This window comes from Neopsephotus bourkii, unplaced genomic scaffold (genome assembly GCF_033783945.1).
Source record: "Neopsephotus bourkii isolate Nb327-2 ecotype Australia unplaced genomic scaffold, CSIRO-AGI_Nbou_v1 NB_1037, whole genome shotgun sequence".
Taxonomy (NCBI): domain Eukaryota; kingdom Metazoa; phylum Chordata; class Aves; order Psittaciformes; family Psittacidae; genus Neopsephotus; species Neopsephotus bourkii.
The window spans coordinates 2604125-2625446 of record NW_026901526.1 but is presented as its reverse complement, the minus strand read 5'-3'; the positions used below and the strand labels follow the sequence as shown (position 1 = coordinate 2625446).

The 21322-nt window shown below is 40.9% G+C and overlaps 1 protein-coding gene across 4 annotated transcripts in view; it reads left to right on the top strand.

Moving 5' to 3' along the window:
- The window catches only part of BMPR1B (bone morphogenetic protein receptor type 1B), a 191160-nt gene that overhangs the window by 110951 nt on the left and 58887 nt on the right, over positions 1-21322 (top strand). Inside the window, exon 1 of one of the 4 annotated variants that reach the window (XM_061360950.1) lies at positions 8250-8414. The exons of the other annotated variants lie outside the window; for them this stretch is intronic. Within the exon in view, the coding sequence (XP_061216934.1) occupies positions 8342-8414 (73 nt within the window). The 5' untranslated portion in view covers positions 8250-8341. Of the gene's footprint in view, positions 1-8249; positions 8415-21322 lie in introns of those variants that run through there. 4 annotated transcript variants of the gene reach the window in all.

Here is a 21322-nt window from a genome sequence, read left to right as displayed (position 1 = left end):
TTTTGAGTTGTCTTTTTGTGTTGGGTTTTGTTTTTTTTTCTTTTCTTTTTTCTAACATTTGCTTGTGGTAAACCTGTAAATACAGCTGAGATTTACTTGGATGCCAAGTACTGCTTTGCCTTTACAAGACTGAAGTCATGAAATGCATTTACTTTCTGTGTGTTTGGTTACTTCTGTGATCTTTGTGCACCTGTCACTATAGAAAAGCTATAAATAGTGGGTGTGTATTATGGCATTAAGCTCCCTGGAGGTCTGGGCACCTAAAGCCAAGTGTGGTTTTAGGTGCCATTGTGGTTCTTCATGGTGATCTGCTGTGAAGTCCAACCCACAGAACAATGTGATTGCAAAGAGGAACATGTTGTTTGCTCAGTAAAAAAAAGAAAAAAAGTTATTTCAACTGGAAATTGTTAACCAGTAAGAGGTATGGGAATAAAAAAATATCCTTTGCAAGAATTTAGTGTTGGATTTATTTTGGCAGATGCCTATCTTCAGTTTGTAGGACACTTTCCAAATCCATCAGACATGCATTTAGGGTGGGGGATGAATCTACATCCTTGTCCATTTATTGCTTGTTAGAATACCTTGGAGGCTGAAATGCAAGCTGTGGTGGAAGGAACTTCTAAAACATGAAATTTTGTACCGATACAAGACTGTACCAAGAGACTCTGCTTTAACTTACTTGGTGAGAACACTTTATGTTTTAAAAGCATTGCCTATTATTGTTATGCAAGTTTAAACCTGTTAGTGTAATTTTTCTCAGTTATAAAGGAAAATTTACAGTAGAGTGGCTTATTGGTGTAGATTTAACCTTGGTTTTCCACACTTTCAGATTGGCATGTTAGCTGTCATTATAACCACCTAGAAATATCTCACTCGGCAAGGAGATGCTCAGTTTGCCTAATAACGTACCAGGTGGAGTCAGCGTGTGCAGAGATACACGTGCGTTGCTTAAGCTACCTCGTGGCATCCCGAGACTAGGACTGAGCCCATCTGCCCTCGACCCTTCAACCCTTTCTTCTGGCCAGACCAGAGGGCTAAGTTTAGGTTCCCAGGTGGCAAAATGAGCTGAAGAATAGCTGCCAGCTCTGCCTGCAGCAGGCAAGTGGATTGGTTCCCAGGGACAAGGGCTTTTGGCCCAGGTTGTTTGTGGATCTCATTTACGGATGAGAGAGGAAAACCCTGGAAAAAATAGTATGAATGATTGCAAGATTTTTTTTCTGAGGGCAGTTAGAGGCCTCTCCTTGTTCTCCTCCCCTCTGTACCCAACCATCAAGGTAAACCATCCATCCCTGTTGGTGTTCCTCTTCTGTTGTCTTGCATCCTTATTCTTCGGCATGTTGAGAGGGAAAGGAGAAACCGAGATTTGGGAGGCACAACTGCTGCTCCCATGCTAACCAGGAAGGCAGTAATAAGCTACTTCTGGAACTGGTTTTGGATATTTTAGGCTTAGGAGGAAAGAGGGACTTCAGAAAAGGAAAAAGTAATTATCTAAATTAGCTTAGATCAGAAAGAATCAAGCAAAGCTGCAAGAGATTTGCTAAAGTGATGTGAGTAGGCAGATTAAAGCAATTTTGGCAAGTGCACATTGTCAAACGCAAAATACTGGTATATTTCCTGGATGCTGAATTAACTCTGAGAACAAAAATTATCCTTCATGTCCTCTTGAACAAGTAAATGGAATCTTCTGCTTTGCACAGCGAGAAAAGCAAATAAAACATTTTATTCCAGCAGGCAGATAAAGCTGATTTCTGAAAGTGACCACGTGGTTCAGTGAGTGCCACATCAGTTGGGGAATACTGTATTCGGATCTGGCCATCTCAGCTCACTAAAAGGTGCAGCAGAAATAGGTGGGTGACTAAAATAAGAGATGAGCTATCTCCTAAAGGAGCAAAGAATTTAAAATTTGGGGGCTGTTTAGAAAGGACTTCAATAAGAGGAGACAGAAAAAGGGAAATAAAATAATACATGTAAAGAGAGGAGGCAAATTGGATTTTTCCATTTAACCTTTTACATAATAAAAGACAGGAGGCATCCCAATGAAATTACAAAGCAGTGCGTTTAAAAAATAATAAAAAGCAAATACATTTTATTGGAGACAGGAATATGGACAAGCTGAGCTGTTGGTCTGCCCTATTGTGTCAGTGCAGCAATCGCTATGTTAGATGATCTTTTGGGGATGCCTTTAGCCTTTGTGTCTACGTGGGGGTTTTGTTTTGACATAGTCTTGAGACATCTGGGCACAGTCTGCTCTGGCTCAACAGCTGAGTAGATATAGCCAGTGTGGTAGTGGGAGCTGCAGCAGATAAATTGCTGTGGGGTGCTAAGCTGTTTGATCTGATGGTGGCTGCATGACTCCCAGTTTGTAGTACCACCGACAAGTCTGTGCAGGTTCTCATTGCAGTATCAGGCAGAGTGTGACACCTATAAAAAATTATTTCTGGCTTATTAAGTCAAATGTGTGTCCAAGCTCCTTTAACTTTCCTAAATAGCCACCTTTTACAAAGCTGCCTCCTTACAATGATTTATTATTTTACTGAAACTTGTAATCCAAATGCTGTGTAGCCACGATCTTGCTAATGAACACTTCAGTTAAGACTGAACACAATTTTATAGACAGGGCACTTGGACTGAAATCTCAGCCTTTAGTGAGCATCCCAGTTCCCACATGTGATGAGATGGATGGTTTGCTGCTTTTTGGCAGAAAGAATATATTGCAACACTTGATACACAGCCACAGCGGTTCCTCACTAGGAAATGTCTCTCCTGAAGGCAGTGAGTGTCCAAACTACTACTGAGAATGGCTTAAATAAAAATTCAGAGAAACTGGTAGTGGATTTCCATATGCTATCATCTTTGATATTGTCCATTTTACTGGAAGCTACTAGATTTTTGTCTGCCTGAAGACTACTTCCTTCTCAATATACTTTACCTGTGGTTTAATCCAAAGGTCTTTTCACGTCTCCTGACAGTGTGCTGCTGCTTTTCTCAAGGATCAGTCACTTTTGGCATATAACTGAGAAATAAATGGTTTTAAATTGGAAGGAAAACCTCTGACAAACCAGCTCTGGAAAAGCAGCAGAACTTCCCCATGACGAGATGCATTATGCTGTGAAGTGATCTCCCGAATTGCAGCAACAAGCCCTCCATCACTGACAACATCTAAACCTGAAAAAGAGCACACTGAACTCTTCAGGGCACCCTGTCCAAGGCTTTGGTTGATGTGTGTTTGTACTTATTTCCAGTCATATGAAAAAATGCCTTTAGCTCACTGTTACTCCTGGGGTGTCCAGCTGTGGAGAGCAGAAACTTCATATAGTGTAAGTAAGTTTCAGAGCTAACAAGCATGTTCTAGCAAAGCAAATCATACCTTCTTTTGAGAGTCATTTCATGTTATCTACAGATATAGGGAATAAAAAAGGTGTTTGAGAGCTAGGTATGATGGTTTATTTAGGCTGTTTGTTTCCATGAAAATTTGCGGTCTGTAGAGTCTGTTTTTCCGTAAGGATGATGGTGTATGAGAATTTAGACTTTATAAATTAAGCTGGGCCCTGCTGGTAAGTACATTTCTGAGCAACACTTGCCTCAGCTGCTGTGTGCTCTTATTTCCTCCTGACTCTCATGATTTAAAATAAACATGCAGACTGAAACAGAAGGTTTATAAATCTAGTTTTAATTCTTGTGAAATCAGGGAAGTCTGAACAGAGGTGTCAGTCATAGCAACAGATGAAATGTTTCAGTGGTTAGTGATGTTCAGAATATATTCTTTACAAAAGCATGCATTATTTAAGGTAATGAATGTATTTGCATATGGTAAAAAATAGGTTCATGAGTTCTTAAGGATATGGTTTGCTTTAAACATGTTTTGAAATTACTATGGTTTTAGGAAATATTTTGAGAAATTGCTTAGTTTTTGTAAATATGTGGCAAAAAATAGAAGGGGGTTGGTTGGTTGGTTGGCATTTTTTTATTTGTCTTAAAGACTTGGCAAGCCCTTTGTTTGCCTTCCCTCCTCCCCACAGTCTCCCCCCCCCCCCGCCCCAATTTGTTAAAGATGGATTATTGCCTGTGCTAACTACAGAGAATTTGTTGAAAAGCATGATTTTAGGAGACAATGGGCCCCAAATATACTGTGGCACAGCTTTAAACTTTATTAAGTCTGTCTTGGACTATCCTCTCCTCTCCGGAGTTAAAGGGAAGAAAAGTTTGGCAGCCTCCATGCTGTGAGTGTGATTGATGCCCAGAACATCTGAGGGACCTTTGTGTCCAGCGTGCTCTCCATGAGTGCATAATGTGTGAATACTCAAATAAGGTCAGCCCTTATCAGATGTAATCTAGGCCTGAAAGCAGATCAGCAGTGACAGTCATACCCCATAAGCGCAAACACAAATCATCCTTGCATGCGTTGGACAAATTATGGGATTTTTTCCCTTCTTGCTCCTGTTTCACCCTTTCCAAATGGGGGGAAGGTGACAGAGGGGAGGGGAGACTTTGGCACATCTCCGGGAAGAGAAAAAAAGAAACAAACCCCAGAGGAATATGTGCCTGGAATACTAGACAGTCCCTTAAGCCAGGCGGCAGGGGGATGGGGTGGCAATGCAGTGGCAGTCCCTGTGCAGGGCCTGGGGTATACTGCTCAGCGTGGGGCTGTCAGTGGAGCACCCTACAGGTGGAGCAGGGTGGAAGGGAAGAAACTGGGGCAAAAGGGTTCAACTCGCTTCTCTGGAGCCTTTTTAAGAGTCTTTTCAGAGATTTCTAAGCACGTCACAGCTTTTGTTTTCTGCCTGTCCCTGCGTTTGAATGGCACAATTTTTCAAAGTTGAGTGAAAGCATCTTTTTATTCTTTTTGAGTTTGTGCTCCACAAATGGGGATGCTGTGTTTGAGCACAAAGCAAGTCAAAATATTAGAGAATCCTGCCTTAAAGAATTCATTTCTGCCAGCTTTTGTGGAGAAAGCAGCAGTAAGCAGGTTTTGTGTAAAGGAAGAGCCTTCCATATGTGGACATTACATATTGTAGTGTAAATATTGGGTTGTTTTTGTAACCAGGAAATAAAAGAGAGCAGCAATGAAATGTTAATTTAGAGTTTCTTGATTTGTGCTTCTGCTTAGAAAAGGATTTTAATAAGTGAAGAGCTTATACAGAGCACAAAATATATAGGAAAATAGCATAATTAGCAGGAAGAACTCAAAGATATTGTTATATAATTGATGACATTAATAACTATGGAAACAATGAAGTCATCCTCTATGATGTGAAAATATTTTTTCCACATTTACGATAACTTGAAAATTTTCTTTCCATTTTCAGAAATACAATGTCCCTATCAGGGCAGTAATTTGCAGTGGTTTTGCTTGCTTGCACACTCTATATGAGTAAGCGTGCAATACTAATGTATTCCCCAGGATTGAGGGGAAGATCCATGAACACTGACAGCCTGCCAACAAACCCTGTAATTACAGCATGTTATTGCTTGCTTCATTTATTTATTTTGCTTTGTGCAAAATACCTCGCTGCTCATTGAAAATGCAAAGTAAAAAAGATTCCTTAGTTGCAGTTCACACCTTGATCTCTGAGGACATCAGAGAAACACAACCAACCTCTCTCTTCCCTTTGCTTCCCATCACTGAGCTGTCACTTCTTCATTGATTTGTGCTTTCTTTCTGGCCACTGTCCCAAAGAGGAATAATAACCCCTGATATCCATATATACTGTATGGATTTGCAGAGAAACCTAATTAAAAGAAAGAGGGGCATCACTGACTTTGTCTAGTAGAGTCCTCCACCATCCGCACCTCATAAACAACTATTAGGCACCAGGGGTTAATACTGATGAAGAAGAACTGATGAAAGCCAGTAACTTTACAGCGTGCTCAACCTTGGCTAACTTTTGTATGCCTACTTACAGATCTCAGGTTTTCTTCAGTGAACCAGAGTAGCTAACTGTGGCTATCCCGGCATATGTTGATTTAAACTGCCAAGGTATGGTGCAGCTTTCCAATCGTATTTGAGGTTCTTCCCACTTGTGTTTGCTTTAGTCTGCACAAGGAGCTCTGTTTTTTTTTTTATGCATTAGTTCTGCTGGCATCCTAAGAGCATTGCAGTTAGATTCCCCATACTTTAATGGCAGTCTTCCAGATTCAGATGTTTGCAGCTCTGAATTCATCCAGTCCTTTATGGCTCCACAGCTGGAGCTTGTGGTGTCTGTTCCCTGAGTGTCCAATATAATAGTATGCTTGCATTTTGGAGTCAGAAAGGTCACAGGAGTGCCATCCAATGTCTGATGTAGGAAGAATGGTCTGTTCTGTAGTGTTTGTTGAAAGGTGTCTGATATGTGGCAGTCTGGGATTTTTTATTTCAGTAATAGAAGCATTTAAAATGGTGCCAGTAGATGTTAAACCATTGCTTTAAGGGATCTTTGTGTTGTTTATATGGGAGCTTGCGAAGGAAACATCAAGCATGCTTTTTTAAGACAGTGTATAGGTTAAATGTGAATTTTAATGCCAAGAAAATTTTTCCTTTGAAAACAGATATGTATGGAGCAAATCTGTAATCAAGACTCATAGAATCATAAAATGGTTTGGGCTGAAAGGAGCTTTAAAGATCTTGTAGTTCCAGCCCTTCTGCCATGTGCAGGGACACCTTTTAGTAGACCAGGTTGCTCGAAGCCCATTTAGGCATTACTGTGTTAGTTTCTTGCATTTATTGGAATGAAAACACATGAGAAAGACTGAAAGCTTTTATACACATAAAAGATGCATTCCAATCATGTGCATAGGAATGTATGTCTGTGTTGCAGTTGCATTGTAAAATGGTGTAGAAATCAGTCAGGTAGTGGAATTTTAAACAAAAGGATGAGGAAAGGAAAATACATTTTCATACATCACTGGGAAGATGAGAGTAATGCTCATCACATTGATGATAGCTGCTCAGGGCCTGGTTTACGAACACTTTGGCCAGATTACTGTCAGTCACGTTAAGTTGAATTTTATTCTGTCATTACTAATTGTTGTGTGACAGCTGCTAAACGGCCACTTCAAAGATTTCCATGTTGCTAAGCATCATCAAAGATGTGGATCTTCCCCAGAAAGCATCTGGGGGTTCACTTTTTTCAGAGCCAAATACCATTTGAAGTGTGATAGTGGAATTTAACCAACTGAGATGCCAGACTTCCATTAGCTACAGCAGTCCAAACTGAACAAACATCATCAGAAATGAGATAATGAATCACAAACTCTACTTTTCTCATTCTTGTAGATAGAAATAATAGTGTTGATATTAATAATTACTATATATTGATATGCAGTTGATTTGTAAATACCTAGTTTATCCCTGCTCTTATAATTTTTTGCCATTGGTAGTTGTCTCTTTTTATTGTGGTATGTTGGTTTGTAATTTTCCTGTTATATTGCTGTATTCACTGTTTTGGGGATCTCACCTGTGTTTTTGTTCAAGAACATTGCTGCTTGATGCTGTAGAAGTTGTTCCAAACACTAGTTCTGGTCCTAAGGGGCAGATGTATAGATAGGTTATTCTGTGGGTTTGCAGCCACTGCCATGGCTACCTGAACAGCCTTTCTCTGGGTGCTGATCAGAGTTGGTGTATCAGTTGAAAATGGCATTTTGTTAAGCAAGTATCACGAAACAATTAATACAGAAGTCTAATAATCCTACCCCTATAGCTGGGGTGGCTTTCGTTTAGTGCACCCAGCAGAGAGGTGACACAACTGCTGTGCATGTGTGACCATCAGGGGTGAAGTTAAATCCGCATGCACGCCTGACTCACTAACAGGCTTATAGGGAAATCATGCACTGCACATATGTTGAAGCAGCTCATTTAGTACTTGAGGAATGATACCAGCTTAGAAAGTGTTTGTAACAGTTGTCCAGCGAAAAGCTGCAGGGAGGGCGCCTTATCTTTAAATGCCGCCGTGCAGAAGCGGAGATTTCTGTGTTCCTCCTCTGCTTCTTTCACTCGCTGCTGTCGCTTGCGAGCGCTTTCTGCCTGTGAAGGGGTCGCAGTTCCCGAGGCGCTGGTGTTGGTCTCTTTGCAGGCGGAGGAAACGTTTGATGTGCGAAAGCCTAAAGCAGTTTGACGTGACGACTCCGGCTTCCTTGCGCGGCTGGGGGCTGCCGGGGCAGGGGGAGCCGAGAGGTCCCTCTCCCGGCGGCGGCTCCCGCTGGCCAGGGGGCTCCCTCCCGCCGGGCACGCCGCCAGCCCTGCCCCGCCGGGGCCGGCCGCGGGCAGGAGCCGCCGGGAAAGAAAGGGAAAGGGGAAAGGAAAGGAGAACGGGAAAAAGAAAGGAAAGGGGCGCAGCGAGGAGAGGAGGCGGCCGGGCCGGCGGCCATGGGCCGGCGGGAGGAGCGGAGCTGGCCGCGGCGGCTCTGCCTGCTGGCGCTGCTCTGGCTGCGCGCCCGAGGTGAGCGGGGTTGTACGGCGGGGAGCGGGGCTGCGTGTGGGAAGGTGCTGCAGACGGGGCGCGGGAGAAAGTGTTCTGCTCAGGACGGTCATTTCGGTCTGGTGGGGTGATGCTCTGGAGGTCACGGAACCAGGCAGCGGGGCGGGAGTGCGCAGCGGCTGCCGGCGCGGTCTCCAGTTTGAGACCACCTGCACTGCGCGAAAGGAGTTTTATGTGTTGCATTCAGTCTGCCTCTAGAAATCTGGAGCGTTCTAGGCTTATGCTTTTTGGTAACTTGTCCTTTCACCCTTTCTGTCAGAGCGGGGGGTTCAGTGGTGACTGTAGCCCAAGAAACGTTGCGCAGCTTTTGTGGGAGGGCCAAACTTTTTCATACTTCAGTTTTAACAGGAAAGCATCACGCTAATTGTAAGTGAAAATAATGTGTTTATCCATCAGGAAGTAAAAATTTGACATAGCTAATAAGAAACGGGGGCACTAATTAGCAGTAAAGACAGATTGTAATAAGGCAGATTTTTGATTGACAGCAGGGTCATAATAGTTTTATTTGTTATGGAGACTGAAAATCAGGAAGGTGTATTAATTGGTTTGAAGCATAGTTACAACTGTTGCATTTGAAAACAAGTTCAGGATGCAGTAAAGGAGATGGCATTTTCGGGAGTTTATGATGCTTACAGGAGTGTGCTGCATTCACATTTTATTTGGAAGATATGTGAAATTACTGTCGTTCTGTTAAGCTTAATTTAATGAAACACTCTTGATGTTTTGGCTTGGATATTTTAATCATGAAGCCATTAGTTAGCAAGCTGAGGATCACATCTGAAAAGGAAAAAAAATACATGTGCAACAAGGAAGGTTTTTCTTTCTACCCATAAATTAGTCAGTTCTGTTAACAAAACAGATAAACTTTCTGTGACCTCACCTACAACCCTTCAGCATTTCTGATGTTCAGCCCTTCAGAGTTTGTCTAATGCTTGAGATGATTTTACGCTGGCTTCCTAGTAACACATGCTAAAGCTAAGGGGCAGAAGAAACAGCAGTAATGTTTGCATAGCCCATTTGTCCTGAAGACATTCATGTGGTGGGAAGCAGACAGGACGCGGTGTCCATAGGAGCAGCTGGGCTTGGGGAGAGTGTGGTTGATAGCTGCAGAGCAGAATTAAGAGCCGCAGGTGGTCAGCAGGAGTCTGTACCAACTGTAACGGTGCATGCAGTTCAAATTCAAACTTGAGTTTTTTGATCAATCATTTTCTCCTTAAATTACAAGAACAGCTGGACTGGTATTTTATATCTAATGTTTGACCTTGTTTCCAGACTCGACTGCGGAAGCTGCATATGGGGCATAGGAGTGAGTATGCTGCACACTTTTGCATGGAGTGAGCAGATCTTACAGACTTTAGGTGATACTGAAAACGTAATCCAAAACCATTCACTCGTGCTGATCTTCCTAAGTGATACTTGCGTGAAGTGTGTGCTCTGGACAAACTGCAGTCACACCTGAACGACCAGCCCTGTGTATTTTTGCAGGGACCCTTGGTATTCTGCCAGCACCCTCTGCTGCCGAAGTGGGGAGTGCAGCTGCGCTGCGTCAACTCCCCAGAAGCCAGGAGTTCTGTCTCCAGGAACCAGAAACGTTTCTGAGTCTTAATACTTTCTCTGTCCCTTTGACATAACAGGGGATTCTTAGATTATCTTCAGTTATCCATGCGAAAATAATGTGCTCCTAAAGACGCTAAGAATCTTGGTGCGATGACCTTAAAGGAAATCAGATGTATTCGAACTAAGGAACCTCTGTAAGGACATAAGGCAGATCTGTAGGAGAAATGCAGTAGGTTGCTGAAAGATGCACAGAAAGCTTCTCTTGTCCGGAAGAGACCAAGTTTTCCCTCTCTGCAGGATTTCAAAGATGAGCATGCAAAAGTTATGCCAAAAGATAAGATCCTTGGATATTGCATCTTGTCAACGGTGTCAGTTGTCAACCACAAGTGTCAGTAGGAGATTCCCAGTAGCATGATTTGAAACCCTGTTGCTCATGAGTTGGCAGTTTGCATTTAAAATATGTTCTCAGCTTCCTGGCAGTTGAGAGTCAAAGCTTTTTGTGATTTTTGAGCAATGTACAAACTTTTTAGGAAGTGTAATTAGTGGCTTGTTCAGCAGAGGATTTTTTCCCTTCCAAGGACTGTATATTTCTTGTTTGCCAGGGCTGCTCAGAAAGCAAGAAGCTTGTGCTGGGGAATCTTTGCCAGGGAGCCCCCATGTGGGTTCCCATGGATGCTCTCACCAGCTCCCTGGTCTCCTCCAAGATACTGAACAGGAGATGGAATCCAGCCCAGGCTTTTAGCAATTAAAGAAAGATAAAGTGATAGCAATTAGAGTGCATTAAGATAATTTTAGGAACTAAATCCTTAAAAAAAACCCCACAAAGCACCACCTTGTAAAGCTATGCGTTGTGTAGTGATATTTTTATGGTTTTATTTCTTTTTAAGTTACATGATTGTAACACTTTGTTTCCTTCTACCCTTTGGGTTATGGATCAGAGTCCAGTTGCTCTAGGTAGTTTAAGGCAGGAAGTTGTTATGAAAAGGAGCTTAAAATCAAATTAAGAGGTCTTCTATGTAATTCAGTCCGTGCCTCAGGCCAGGAGCAAGGTTTTCTAAAACCATATTAATTCTAGCTTAAATTTTTGTAATAGGTGCTTCTATTCTTTCCTTTCAAAGCTTCTGTTTCGTTGCAGGATGATCACAGTGGGGACATGAATTATTAGCCTGTGGAGTCTGCCTTTTCCCTGTTCATATGTATAGGGGATGGTTCCACATGATTACTAATATCAGATACAGTTATATCATTAATGTATTGGCAGATTTGCACTGGATATAGGACAGGAAGGCAATGCCAGGAGGTTAGCCTCTCCCTCTGACATGCATATGTTACCAATATTTGACTTCCCTTCAGTGATGAGGGGACCATAGGTTTCTAGGCAATGAGTTTTAGAGCCTCCCTAGTCTTACCTCTAGAAAAATTGGTTGTCTTTCTTTCAGTTCAAGCCCAATTCTATTTGTGTGGTCTTGAGTGTCTCCAATTACTCTTTCTGACCTCTGCTGTGGACAATATAGATATGGCAGATTTTTCTGTCTTCCTATACTACCATTGGTGGCATCCCAAGAGGAGACACAAAGAAGCATCTTTCCAGTAGATGCCAAGCACGTCACAGGCCTGTCCTAAGCCAGTATGTGGTAATCACAGGAAAGTCTTTCAGAATGGAAGAGTATTGCATTCATGAAAAAAATGTGTGAGAAAACTGTGCAGGAGCCAGTTGTATCTTCAAGGAGTTGTCAAATGCTTATGTCTCTGGTGCTCTCTGTTGGTATACTTCAGCATCATGCTGTGGAGCGACATGTCAGCCTATACAATTAGTAGATCCAAAGCTGCAGGGACTTTGAGTAGATGCAATTGTTAATTATTGTTGCGATCTGATAAATATATAAACCTGATGTAATGGAATTCTTTGGTATAATTACTTGTCCTACAGTTCATTGCTCAAGGGATTTAGCAGGCAGTACTGTACTTTGATTTAGCCCAAAAAAGTTCATGTTCACCTACTGGTCTAACTGTTGTGTGGTGAAGCACCAGGCCTCCACCTCCTACCTCTGATATCTGCTCCTTCAGGATGCTTTTTAATGCTCAGATGCTTAAAGCTAAAAAATCTGGGAATTAGGAGGTAGGACCTGACATTGTTTGCCTTGTTGAAAGCTGCAGGATGATTTGGGAAGCACAAGGATAGGGAACCTTTGGTAGCTATATGGTGCAGTTGTACATCATGCGTTTAAAGCAGTAATTTTGTAAGTGTAACCTGATGCTGGCTACCATATGGCAGAATCCACTGAAAGTATGAACCCAGCTGTTAAATGCATAACCACAAGTGCATGTTCAAGAGTTTTAGACTGCAGCTATTATGTGGCATCCCCAGCTATTAATCTCTCACTATTAATCAGCAATAAAAGCAGCTTGTGGTGAGCATCACAGATGTTTGAAATCTAATCTCTTCAGCATCATACCTGCACAGAAGATGGCAATACTAGGATTTTTACATCTTCCATTCCCTCCCTCCTTGTTTTTTCAGTAGATACAGTTCAACTCGGGACATACGAAGCATACTTTGCACCCACTTGTTCTGACCTGGAGTTTGTCACCCACCAAGTGTCAGGTCCTCAGCTGTCTGGCCTTGACAAAGATACTGGGTTTGAAGGTCTGACTTGCTTTGCAGTTTGGCAAATGCTTCACTTGTGTGATTTATTTTTTTTTTTTGAATGCCTTTTGTTCCAGATTCATTGCTAGAAAGCAGAATATTTAAGTGGAATGAAACTGGATGTGCCATGTGTTAGCCAAAGTAACCCTGAAGTGTTTACTCAGCAGGTTACTTCAAACACCTGTATGATTTTAAACTTAAATGATCCTTTTAAGATTGACAGGACTACTCTCTTCCTTGAGTACTTTGCAGGTGGAGGCTTAACTCCTAAAATACAACAGGACTAGTGCATCAGTTTGTTATCTATACCAAGGTTAGTCATATCTGTTCACTAACTTCTGTTTGCAGCTCTACTATTTTTCAGTATTTTATGCTGCAAACTTGACTGCAGGGAGATACCTTCTAATGATACTGATTTTTGTGATGTCTGTTTGTGGACTTACTGTGATGTTGCAACAGTACTGACCATCTACCAGAAAATTTTTGGACTGCTTCAGACAGAGCATGTTCATCTAAATACAGCTCAAAACATGCATGCTAAGAAAGCATATTGTTCTTCCTCTGCTAAATGTGTCTTTGCATTAGCTTAGCAGTATAAAAGGTACCCGAGTCAGCGTATAAATATCTTATGAAAAGGAAATGGGATATTTGTTGCTTCTGTTTTCAAAGAGAAATGTTGCATGCTGGGCTTCTTCAAATAAACTGATGTCCTTTGGGGCAGTTCTGCTGTCCTGGCTCATCCAGTGGATCTGTAACGCACTTGGGAGGCTTTTCAGGAGCATAAGGGCAGAGGAAACTGTTAGATTAGTCTGTGTTCCTGCTTTGCTTAAGTTAATAGCCTTTCAATTTCTGTTTCAAAAGTATTCAGCAAGCCACAAAGGGAGCTGCATCCCCTGTGTTATTAATCCACAGAATAAATATGAAGCTTGTGTATTAGTTTTGCCTTGCTAAGAAGATCACATCTGTGTGAATTAAGTAGTGAATTAAGTCGTAGTTCTATATCTCAATGGGAATATATATGAGGTGGGATTTTGAAGTGAATTCTTCTGGGTTTCTCAGTCCCCAAAAAGAGAGAACAGCACCTTGAAAGAGTGTGCCACCCTTTCTAACATGGTTAGGAACAGCTAGGAAAAGAAAACCTGATCAGGTTCTGTAGCAGCACTTAACTATACCAATAACAGATCTGCTGAGACAGGCAAGACCTGAACCATGGAGGAAGAGAGTTGCTAACTGGTTTTGGGGATTTTATGCAAGATATTTGTGATTGGAAAAATGGAGATGTCAGTGTTTCCATGGCTCCACTTAATTTAAAATATTAAATTAATTATGCTTTCTGTTGCTCTTTTACCACATTGAGCTTTCTTTTCACTGCTTTTTTGAGGAAGCCAGTATAAGCATGAAGTCTGAAGATGTCTCAGAATATATTCATTTGCTTAAATATCTGATAGCATTCCCTTAAATGTGTAACAGGATGTGTTTTGTTCATTTGAACAGTATTGAGTGTCAAGGGCATGGTATCATTACGCGGAGTACTGCATGTGATTTGAGTTTTTTCCCAGCCTTCGAAATACTAAACTTCTGGTGAATAAGGAGTAAAACATAATATTTCATTTGAGTGTGGTGTTTATCAATGTTTGATATACTGGTGTCCCAGACTATATTTGTGGTCGCTGTTTCTGGAATGAGTGGTTTGAATAAACGCTAAGCAGTCTGCGGGAAGCATAAGCATCTCAGGAACTCCATGAATATCCCTGCTATAGCATAACCCAACCTGGTTGGGTGAAAAATGTGGTTTCCTGTCTTCATCTGAAAAAGTGTTTTTTAGGCTTACTGACATGCATCCTGCTAATTTAATTTTCATAAATATTTCATCTCTTTCTTATGCTCAATTTAGTCTATCAAAGCCACGCGGTGCAGGAGACATCTGGGATTGTACTTAAGCAGCTGGGTTTCATTTGCAGGAGATTTCTAGCAAATTTCTCTTTCTTGCCAACCACAGAATGTCTTGGTGACTGTTCAGTAGCACTGGGAGATTCAGCGTAAGTGACACTACTTCAGAAACAACTTGGCTTAGTTTTTTCCTTTGCCTGGGTTTGGTACCATCTAAGGTGTTTGAAGGGCAGCTCAGTTTTGTGTCTGATCAGCCTAAGAAATAAGAGAATGTTTTTATTTTCTAGCTGTGGCAACTTCTATGCAGAGAGTGAACCTTTGCAGCAGCCAGATGGATTTTCCTTGAGCAGAAAAAAACACAAAAATCTTATTTGGAGATGTAATGATTAACAATCTAATTCTACATGGACATATGTTGCAATTAAGCAACATGTGTATTAAATAAATTATTAATTAAATACACTCTGTAACAAATTAAGGGAAAAGCATTTCTCACACTTCTCAGATCAGAATGTACAGTGACAAGAGTGTGAACTTTATCTCCTGGCAACTCAGTTTTATTAGAAATATAAGGCAAGCACAAACATCATGTGGTGTTTTTCCTCAGTGTTGGCTGTAACTGAGCTTGTCTTGGTTCTTTCTGCCCAAATAGATGCTGCTCACTGTGTAATACTGAAGCTCTTACCAACTAAGATGTCTCAGTGTAAGTAATGCAGCATCTTTGTATAGAGCAGAAGTATCTCACATCGGGTTGACAGAAAGTTGCCCTCCTGAGATGTGACATTCTGCTGGGTGGATTAGCTGAGTCTCTCCATTGTAGGAAAATCCATTGTTCTCTTGGGACTTGCTCTAATTTATTCTTCGAGTGCAAATAAGCTGTTGGAAGCTGAACCAACAACATTTTTATATTTAAATCTGAAGGCATATTGGTTAGATCAATATGACATTCTACTAATCTATTTTCTATTGCAGTGAAGTAACAAATGAAGACTCAGTATTTTATGTAAGATGTGAAATATATTCTATTTGAGTAAGGGCTACTGAGTAGGTTTTGTTGAATGAATGATAGATGCCTGTGGGAAGTCAGTGGCTGAAAATATGACTGCAGATGAAGAAGTAACATCACTGCCTTCTGAATCTGTCATTACTGACTTAATTTTGCAAATGAGGTTAGGCTTTGGGAGCATTCTTTTAGCTCAGTTTTCAAATAGCTGTCTGGAACATCTCATAAACTATGTTATTTGTTAAATGTAGTTTTCTGTATGTCCTCTTAGCAGTTCAGTTGTTAGTAGCTACCTGCAGATGTACATCATTTATTATTTTTGTTGCCTTGTAATTTGGAAAATAAATAAATATATACTAGAAGGCATCAGTAAAAGAAGGGAAGTTAAAAATTATCTGTAGTACTTACGGTTTTTGTAAAATTTTATACCTGCTTTTGCCCAAAACAGTTGTTAGAACATTTCTTCCCTTTAAAAAAAAGAAGGGCAATGAAAAATTCTGGCTACAGCCATGATAAAGGAAATTTAAAGATGGTTCTTACTGCAGATAGGGATAGCACAGTTGCAGTAGGTGTTTTAGCTGGAGTGTGAGAGTTAAACTGTCTAGGGAGAGGCTCGTTCACATGGAAAAATTTGGGCATGGAATTGCTGCTCTGTATGAAATAGAGAGGCCGGTATGGGTAATGGCTCCTCCTTAGTAGTAACTGTATTAATGTACATAAATTCACATTTCCCGTAGTTTACTGACTCCATGCAAACCTGATAAAGAAGTATAGTTATATTATGATAGCTGATACTATCATTGTATGTGGTTATTAACCACCAGTACTGTGTGGCAGTTTGGTTTTTGAGGTTTTTTTTTTTAATGCTTGTCTTAAGCTGACTTCTCTCTGGAATGAAGGGAGGTGCTATGCTTTATAAAACCTGAGGATTCAGTTTGGAATAAGCACTGTGGTTGTACTTTGGTATAGTGTTTTTAAATATAATACTGTAACTGTTACATATATCACTCAGAAATTATTCTTGGGGGGGGGGGAGCTATAGATTCTTTCTAGCTCTGTGGGCATGCACTTGAGCCATGTACATGTTCTGTTTAATTACAAAATAGAACCACCAAAGAAGAGCAAAATAAATCTCATAAGCAAATAAAATGGAAGTCATGGAAGCACATCAAGTGCCTGGGCAGTCGTTTGTGTAAAAATCTAACCCTTGTAACTGAGTTTCTTTCAGCCCCAAGAAGGGGCTACCAGACACATTTCCCTTGAAACACGTTTGTGTGCTAAGCTAGCATCCCACCGCCAAAAAACGTGTTTAAGTGAGCTTCATGGTATATCCTTCTGTTGCAGAGAAAAATGAAGGCCTAGCTGATATGGAAAGAAGGACAATAAATTCTCCCTCAAAACCACATTGTTTTTAACAGATGAAGCTCCTGTTTTCCTGCAAGTTCTGTAAGTGACGTGTTTGCAGTGTCCTCTTCCTGTTTAGAGAGCAAGAAGGGAATGTATTCTGTAGGTTTACAACCATGGGCACCAGCACCCACTAAGAACAAACACTTCCACCTGTATGTTTTCATGTCCTGGTGCTAAGGTGACATTGCTTCTTTCGGGAAGCACCTCCATGTTTTCAGTGGGCAGTTGTTAGATGGGTGTTACATCGGAGAAGGGCTGCAGTGCTGCCGTGCACATGCTGACGAGTGGTGGGCAGATAGTGAAAATGAGAATTGATGAAAAAACTCCAGTGAGTGGTGCACTGCTGTCACTTCTCTGCAAGCAATACGTTTCTGCTCCTGGGGAAACACCTTCCATGCTTGGACTTGAAGAGCTAGAGGAGCACGTTGGTCCTGTGGATAGGTTTAACACTTTTGTCTGACATTAAAATGATTTTTCAGAGCTAACTAAAGGTGTTGTTGTAAATCTTTGTTGTATTGTTGAATAGATCTAAAAGATGCATAGAAATTTATGCTTCTGAAACTACTGGCTAAAATTACAAGATTTTTCCTGTTGTGTGAAAACATGAATCATAGAATGGTTTTTAAATTTTCAGTGTTTATCAGCAAATTATTTCTTCTAGTGTGGGGGGTAAAATAAGTCGTAAACAGTGTGAAAAGGAACCATTAAACCCAGCATTGCAACCATTTGGTATAAAAAACTCCCGCCTCCTCCCACATGGCTGCCCAGTTTCTTTTGTCCGTTTAATATTGTGTCTTGGTAGTAACAGAAAAGAGGATCTTACTGAAGGAAATAATATAGCTCATTTTTCTGAACAGGCATTTTTGTGTTTGGTCATCTAATGACCTTTTAAAGGTATAAAACCAGAGTGGGAGTTAAAAGCCTTAAATTCATTTTGCAGCTCTGTAGTGTAATCCCACCTAGATGCACAGCTTATTCATGGATCCAGATCCACAGAAGTTCTGTGGTTGAACCAAGTTCGTCCGATTTCAGTGGGAGCTAGGCACAAAGATACCCTTCTGAATCTGGTTTGCTCTCTTGTTTCACCTTCTCTTCTGCTAAATGTAAATAATAATTCAGTCTGACTCCATAGAGCTGTTTACGAGAAACATTAATTGGGAGCAGCTGTCTCCACTGGTGACAAAGGCCATAGAAATATTTGTAGACATATATATATATAAAAACCAGCAACAGACTGTTGCTATTCCATATGCTGTACCAAATGGCTTTCAAAATCTGAGTGGTCCTTTGGCAGCGTACTTAGGATATGAGCTAGTTTTGTGTTATTTGCTCATTATTTTTCTCAGGGCAGCTTAATCTTATATTGAAAAGAACTTTCCCTCACAGAATGGCAAAGAGGGTTTTGTCATTCACTCATTTGCTTGTCTCACAGACAGGATCTTCACTTGTGTGGTGAAGACAACCACGTTTTGGCCTCATCATGAGAACCGTAGGAGAGATGTGATGGACAGGTGTGTGTCCCAACCTCAGGACTTCAAATTGAATCCGTTAATCTGATCTCCTGCCTGATGTGAACCAAAGAATTTAACAACGCACTTAATGCACCCAAGTTAGTATGTTTTAGAGAGAGTAACATGATAATTTAAAAGAACTTACAGGTATAAAATGATGGCAGGTCTGCTGACACTGCCTGGTAAGTTTTATATTCAGGACATGTCTTGCTACACAAGCCCAAAACTGAATGAAAATACCCTTACTAGTCTTGCATTTGTTTGTATTTATGTTGGACATGCAGCCTTTGTTTGACCTCTGCGTGTATGAGTTACTGTTACTATCTGCATGATAATGGATTAGCTTTTCATTGGACCTCTGCTTTCTTCAGTCCAAAGGATGGGCAGCACTTGCTTAATGAGTACCTATTCAGTATTTTGGTTTAGTTTCATTGTTCAGTGCATGACCATCACCTTATTTATATTGTAAATATGCCCCTGCTGAGGCCATAATTATTTATTTCCTCACATTTTTTTCCTGAGACATCTATCATTTTAGTATCTGAATGTTCATTAACTTCATTTTAGTTTCACAAACCCATGTAGTTAGACAGAGAGGTATTTGTTCCGCTACTTTGTAGATGGAGCACTGAGGCAGAGGGCAGTTCAGGCTAGAAGATGACACCCAGGATTTGGTTTCACAATTGGGTAAAACCAGCCTAACTTAGCATGAGTGCAGCAGTGTATACCTCCTTGTTGTTGATCTCCCTCTCCATGTGTCCACGGTACTTATGCAGCTGTTTGGTGGAGCAAATCTTTAAGGTGACTGCAAAATAAACCCACCAAAACAACAGGTAAAGGAGCATTTCTAATGTTTGGTTGGACTGTCTCTTTCCATGTGTGCTGACATAGGCTAAATCCAGTTGTGAAATTTCACTGTTGTTCTAACCTGTGCTTGGTTTTGAGGCACTTCAGGCTTTATCTTTTGCCACTTGCATCAAGGTAAAGGATGGCCTTCCTGACATCAGTGTTACTTGTGACTGCTCAGAGTGCTTGCTGATTAGACACTAGATTTTCAGGTTGAGCACACAGAAAAGGAGAGCAAAGAACTGAGAAAGAAAAGAGTTGACTTACATGGTTCTGTTGGCCTCACCAGTCAGATAGTGCTGGGAAGACCTATCATGGCAAAGTATGTAGCTTCATTATTCTGAGATAATGATTTTTATTTTCCTTTTTTCCTACTTTTTTTTTTTTCTTCACTGTTATTTACCTTACCTACCTTTTAAGTTTCTGGCAAAAACTGGAAAAGGATTCTATAGGTAACAATAAATATCCTTTATTAAAAAAAATGCAAAAGTAACACTAATTCAACTGTCTCCTATGTTAGTGGGTGGTTGGGTAAGTTGATGATTTTTTTTTTAAGTCTGCTTCTAACATATTGTGGTTTTATGGGTGATTGTTTAGACATGAAAAAAGCAAACGTAGAACAGAAGTCCTGTCACTTAGTGCTTACCCACATTGTGCCAGAGCATGATGCAGCATGATGACCGTGCATATCCACTGCACAAAACTTTTCCCTTGAGTGAACAAAGTAAGTGGCACAAATAATAGGTTGCAAATCTCCATGTGTCTAGCACTTGGAAGGGACAGGACATTTTGCCAGACCTTTGTAGAAAGATTTTTCCCCAGAGGAGCTGTGAGATTTGGCAAACAAGAGTGCTGTGCTGAGCTGCAGAGAAGCATTCAGTGACTCACTTCCACTCGTCTTAATTGTCCCCAACCTGTTCACCTGCTTGCTCCAGTTTGCATAGTTCCAAGTGCCATGGTATCATAGCTCTTTTCTGCTGCTTGTCAGGCATATTGGTTTTACCTCCACCCATTCTTCTCAGCTTTGCAGTCCAGCTTGGTGTGTTTCCTCTACCCATTCTGCCTCTGCATCAGATCTGCCTGTGTTTCCAAATGCTGGGATATCATCTGCTGTGCTGTTGCACAGTCTGCTGTAGTCTCAGGCACACAGGAATCAAGTCTGCTGGAAAAGTCCTGAAGAGTTGGCATATTTCCTTTGGAGGTGATATTGACAGAAAATCAAACTCCTCAGGTCCCTGGGGTCTGAGTTAATACAGTCTTGGGGGGATTACTGTTTTATTACATGGTCAAGTTAGGTTGTATTTTTGAAGGAACAGCAAACAAAGGCACACCTGGTACAAACTCTTTCACTCATAGGTAAAAAATTTGTTTAAGGAAAGGTTAATGTAACCGCTTCATGAAATTAACTGCAATGGTTCAAACTGCATTTGCTATAAGCCTGCAATATTGAAATATGTTTGGAAGTCTCTATGTCTTTGTGCCACTGGTAAGAATATAGATCTTTAAAGGGAAAACAGTCTATGCATGCTTCGAACATTTTTTCCTTGGACTCACACTATCACCATTGGAGGCATAATAGAAATCAAAGCTAATGGCAATGTTTGCATCCAAGATCTGAATGTCAGTTTAAATGAACAGTGGGTTTTTTTCTTTTTTGGAAATGTTTCAAATAATGCTCAGTATAGTACTGGAATGGCTTATGCTTTGTAAGCTTTGGAGTGTGATTCACTGCGCGGGTGACAGTCATAGTGCCTTCCCTACCATTCATTTCGAGAGGAGGGAGGAACTTGGTATCTCACAGGATCAGGTTATTTGGATGGTTTGGTATCCCTACAGAGCTTAACACCACCTGGTAGAGATTTTTTACTTTGATATATATTGTAGAATACAAAAAGCTGTTTCTTCTGTTGTTAACAATCAGCTGTCGGGTGTTTTAACTCAGGGAGGGTGTTTCTTCTTCTTTACCACTTTCATCTGTTCATTCTAAGAAAGGAATTTTTTACTCAAG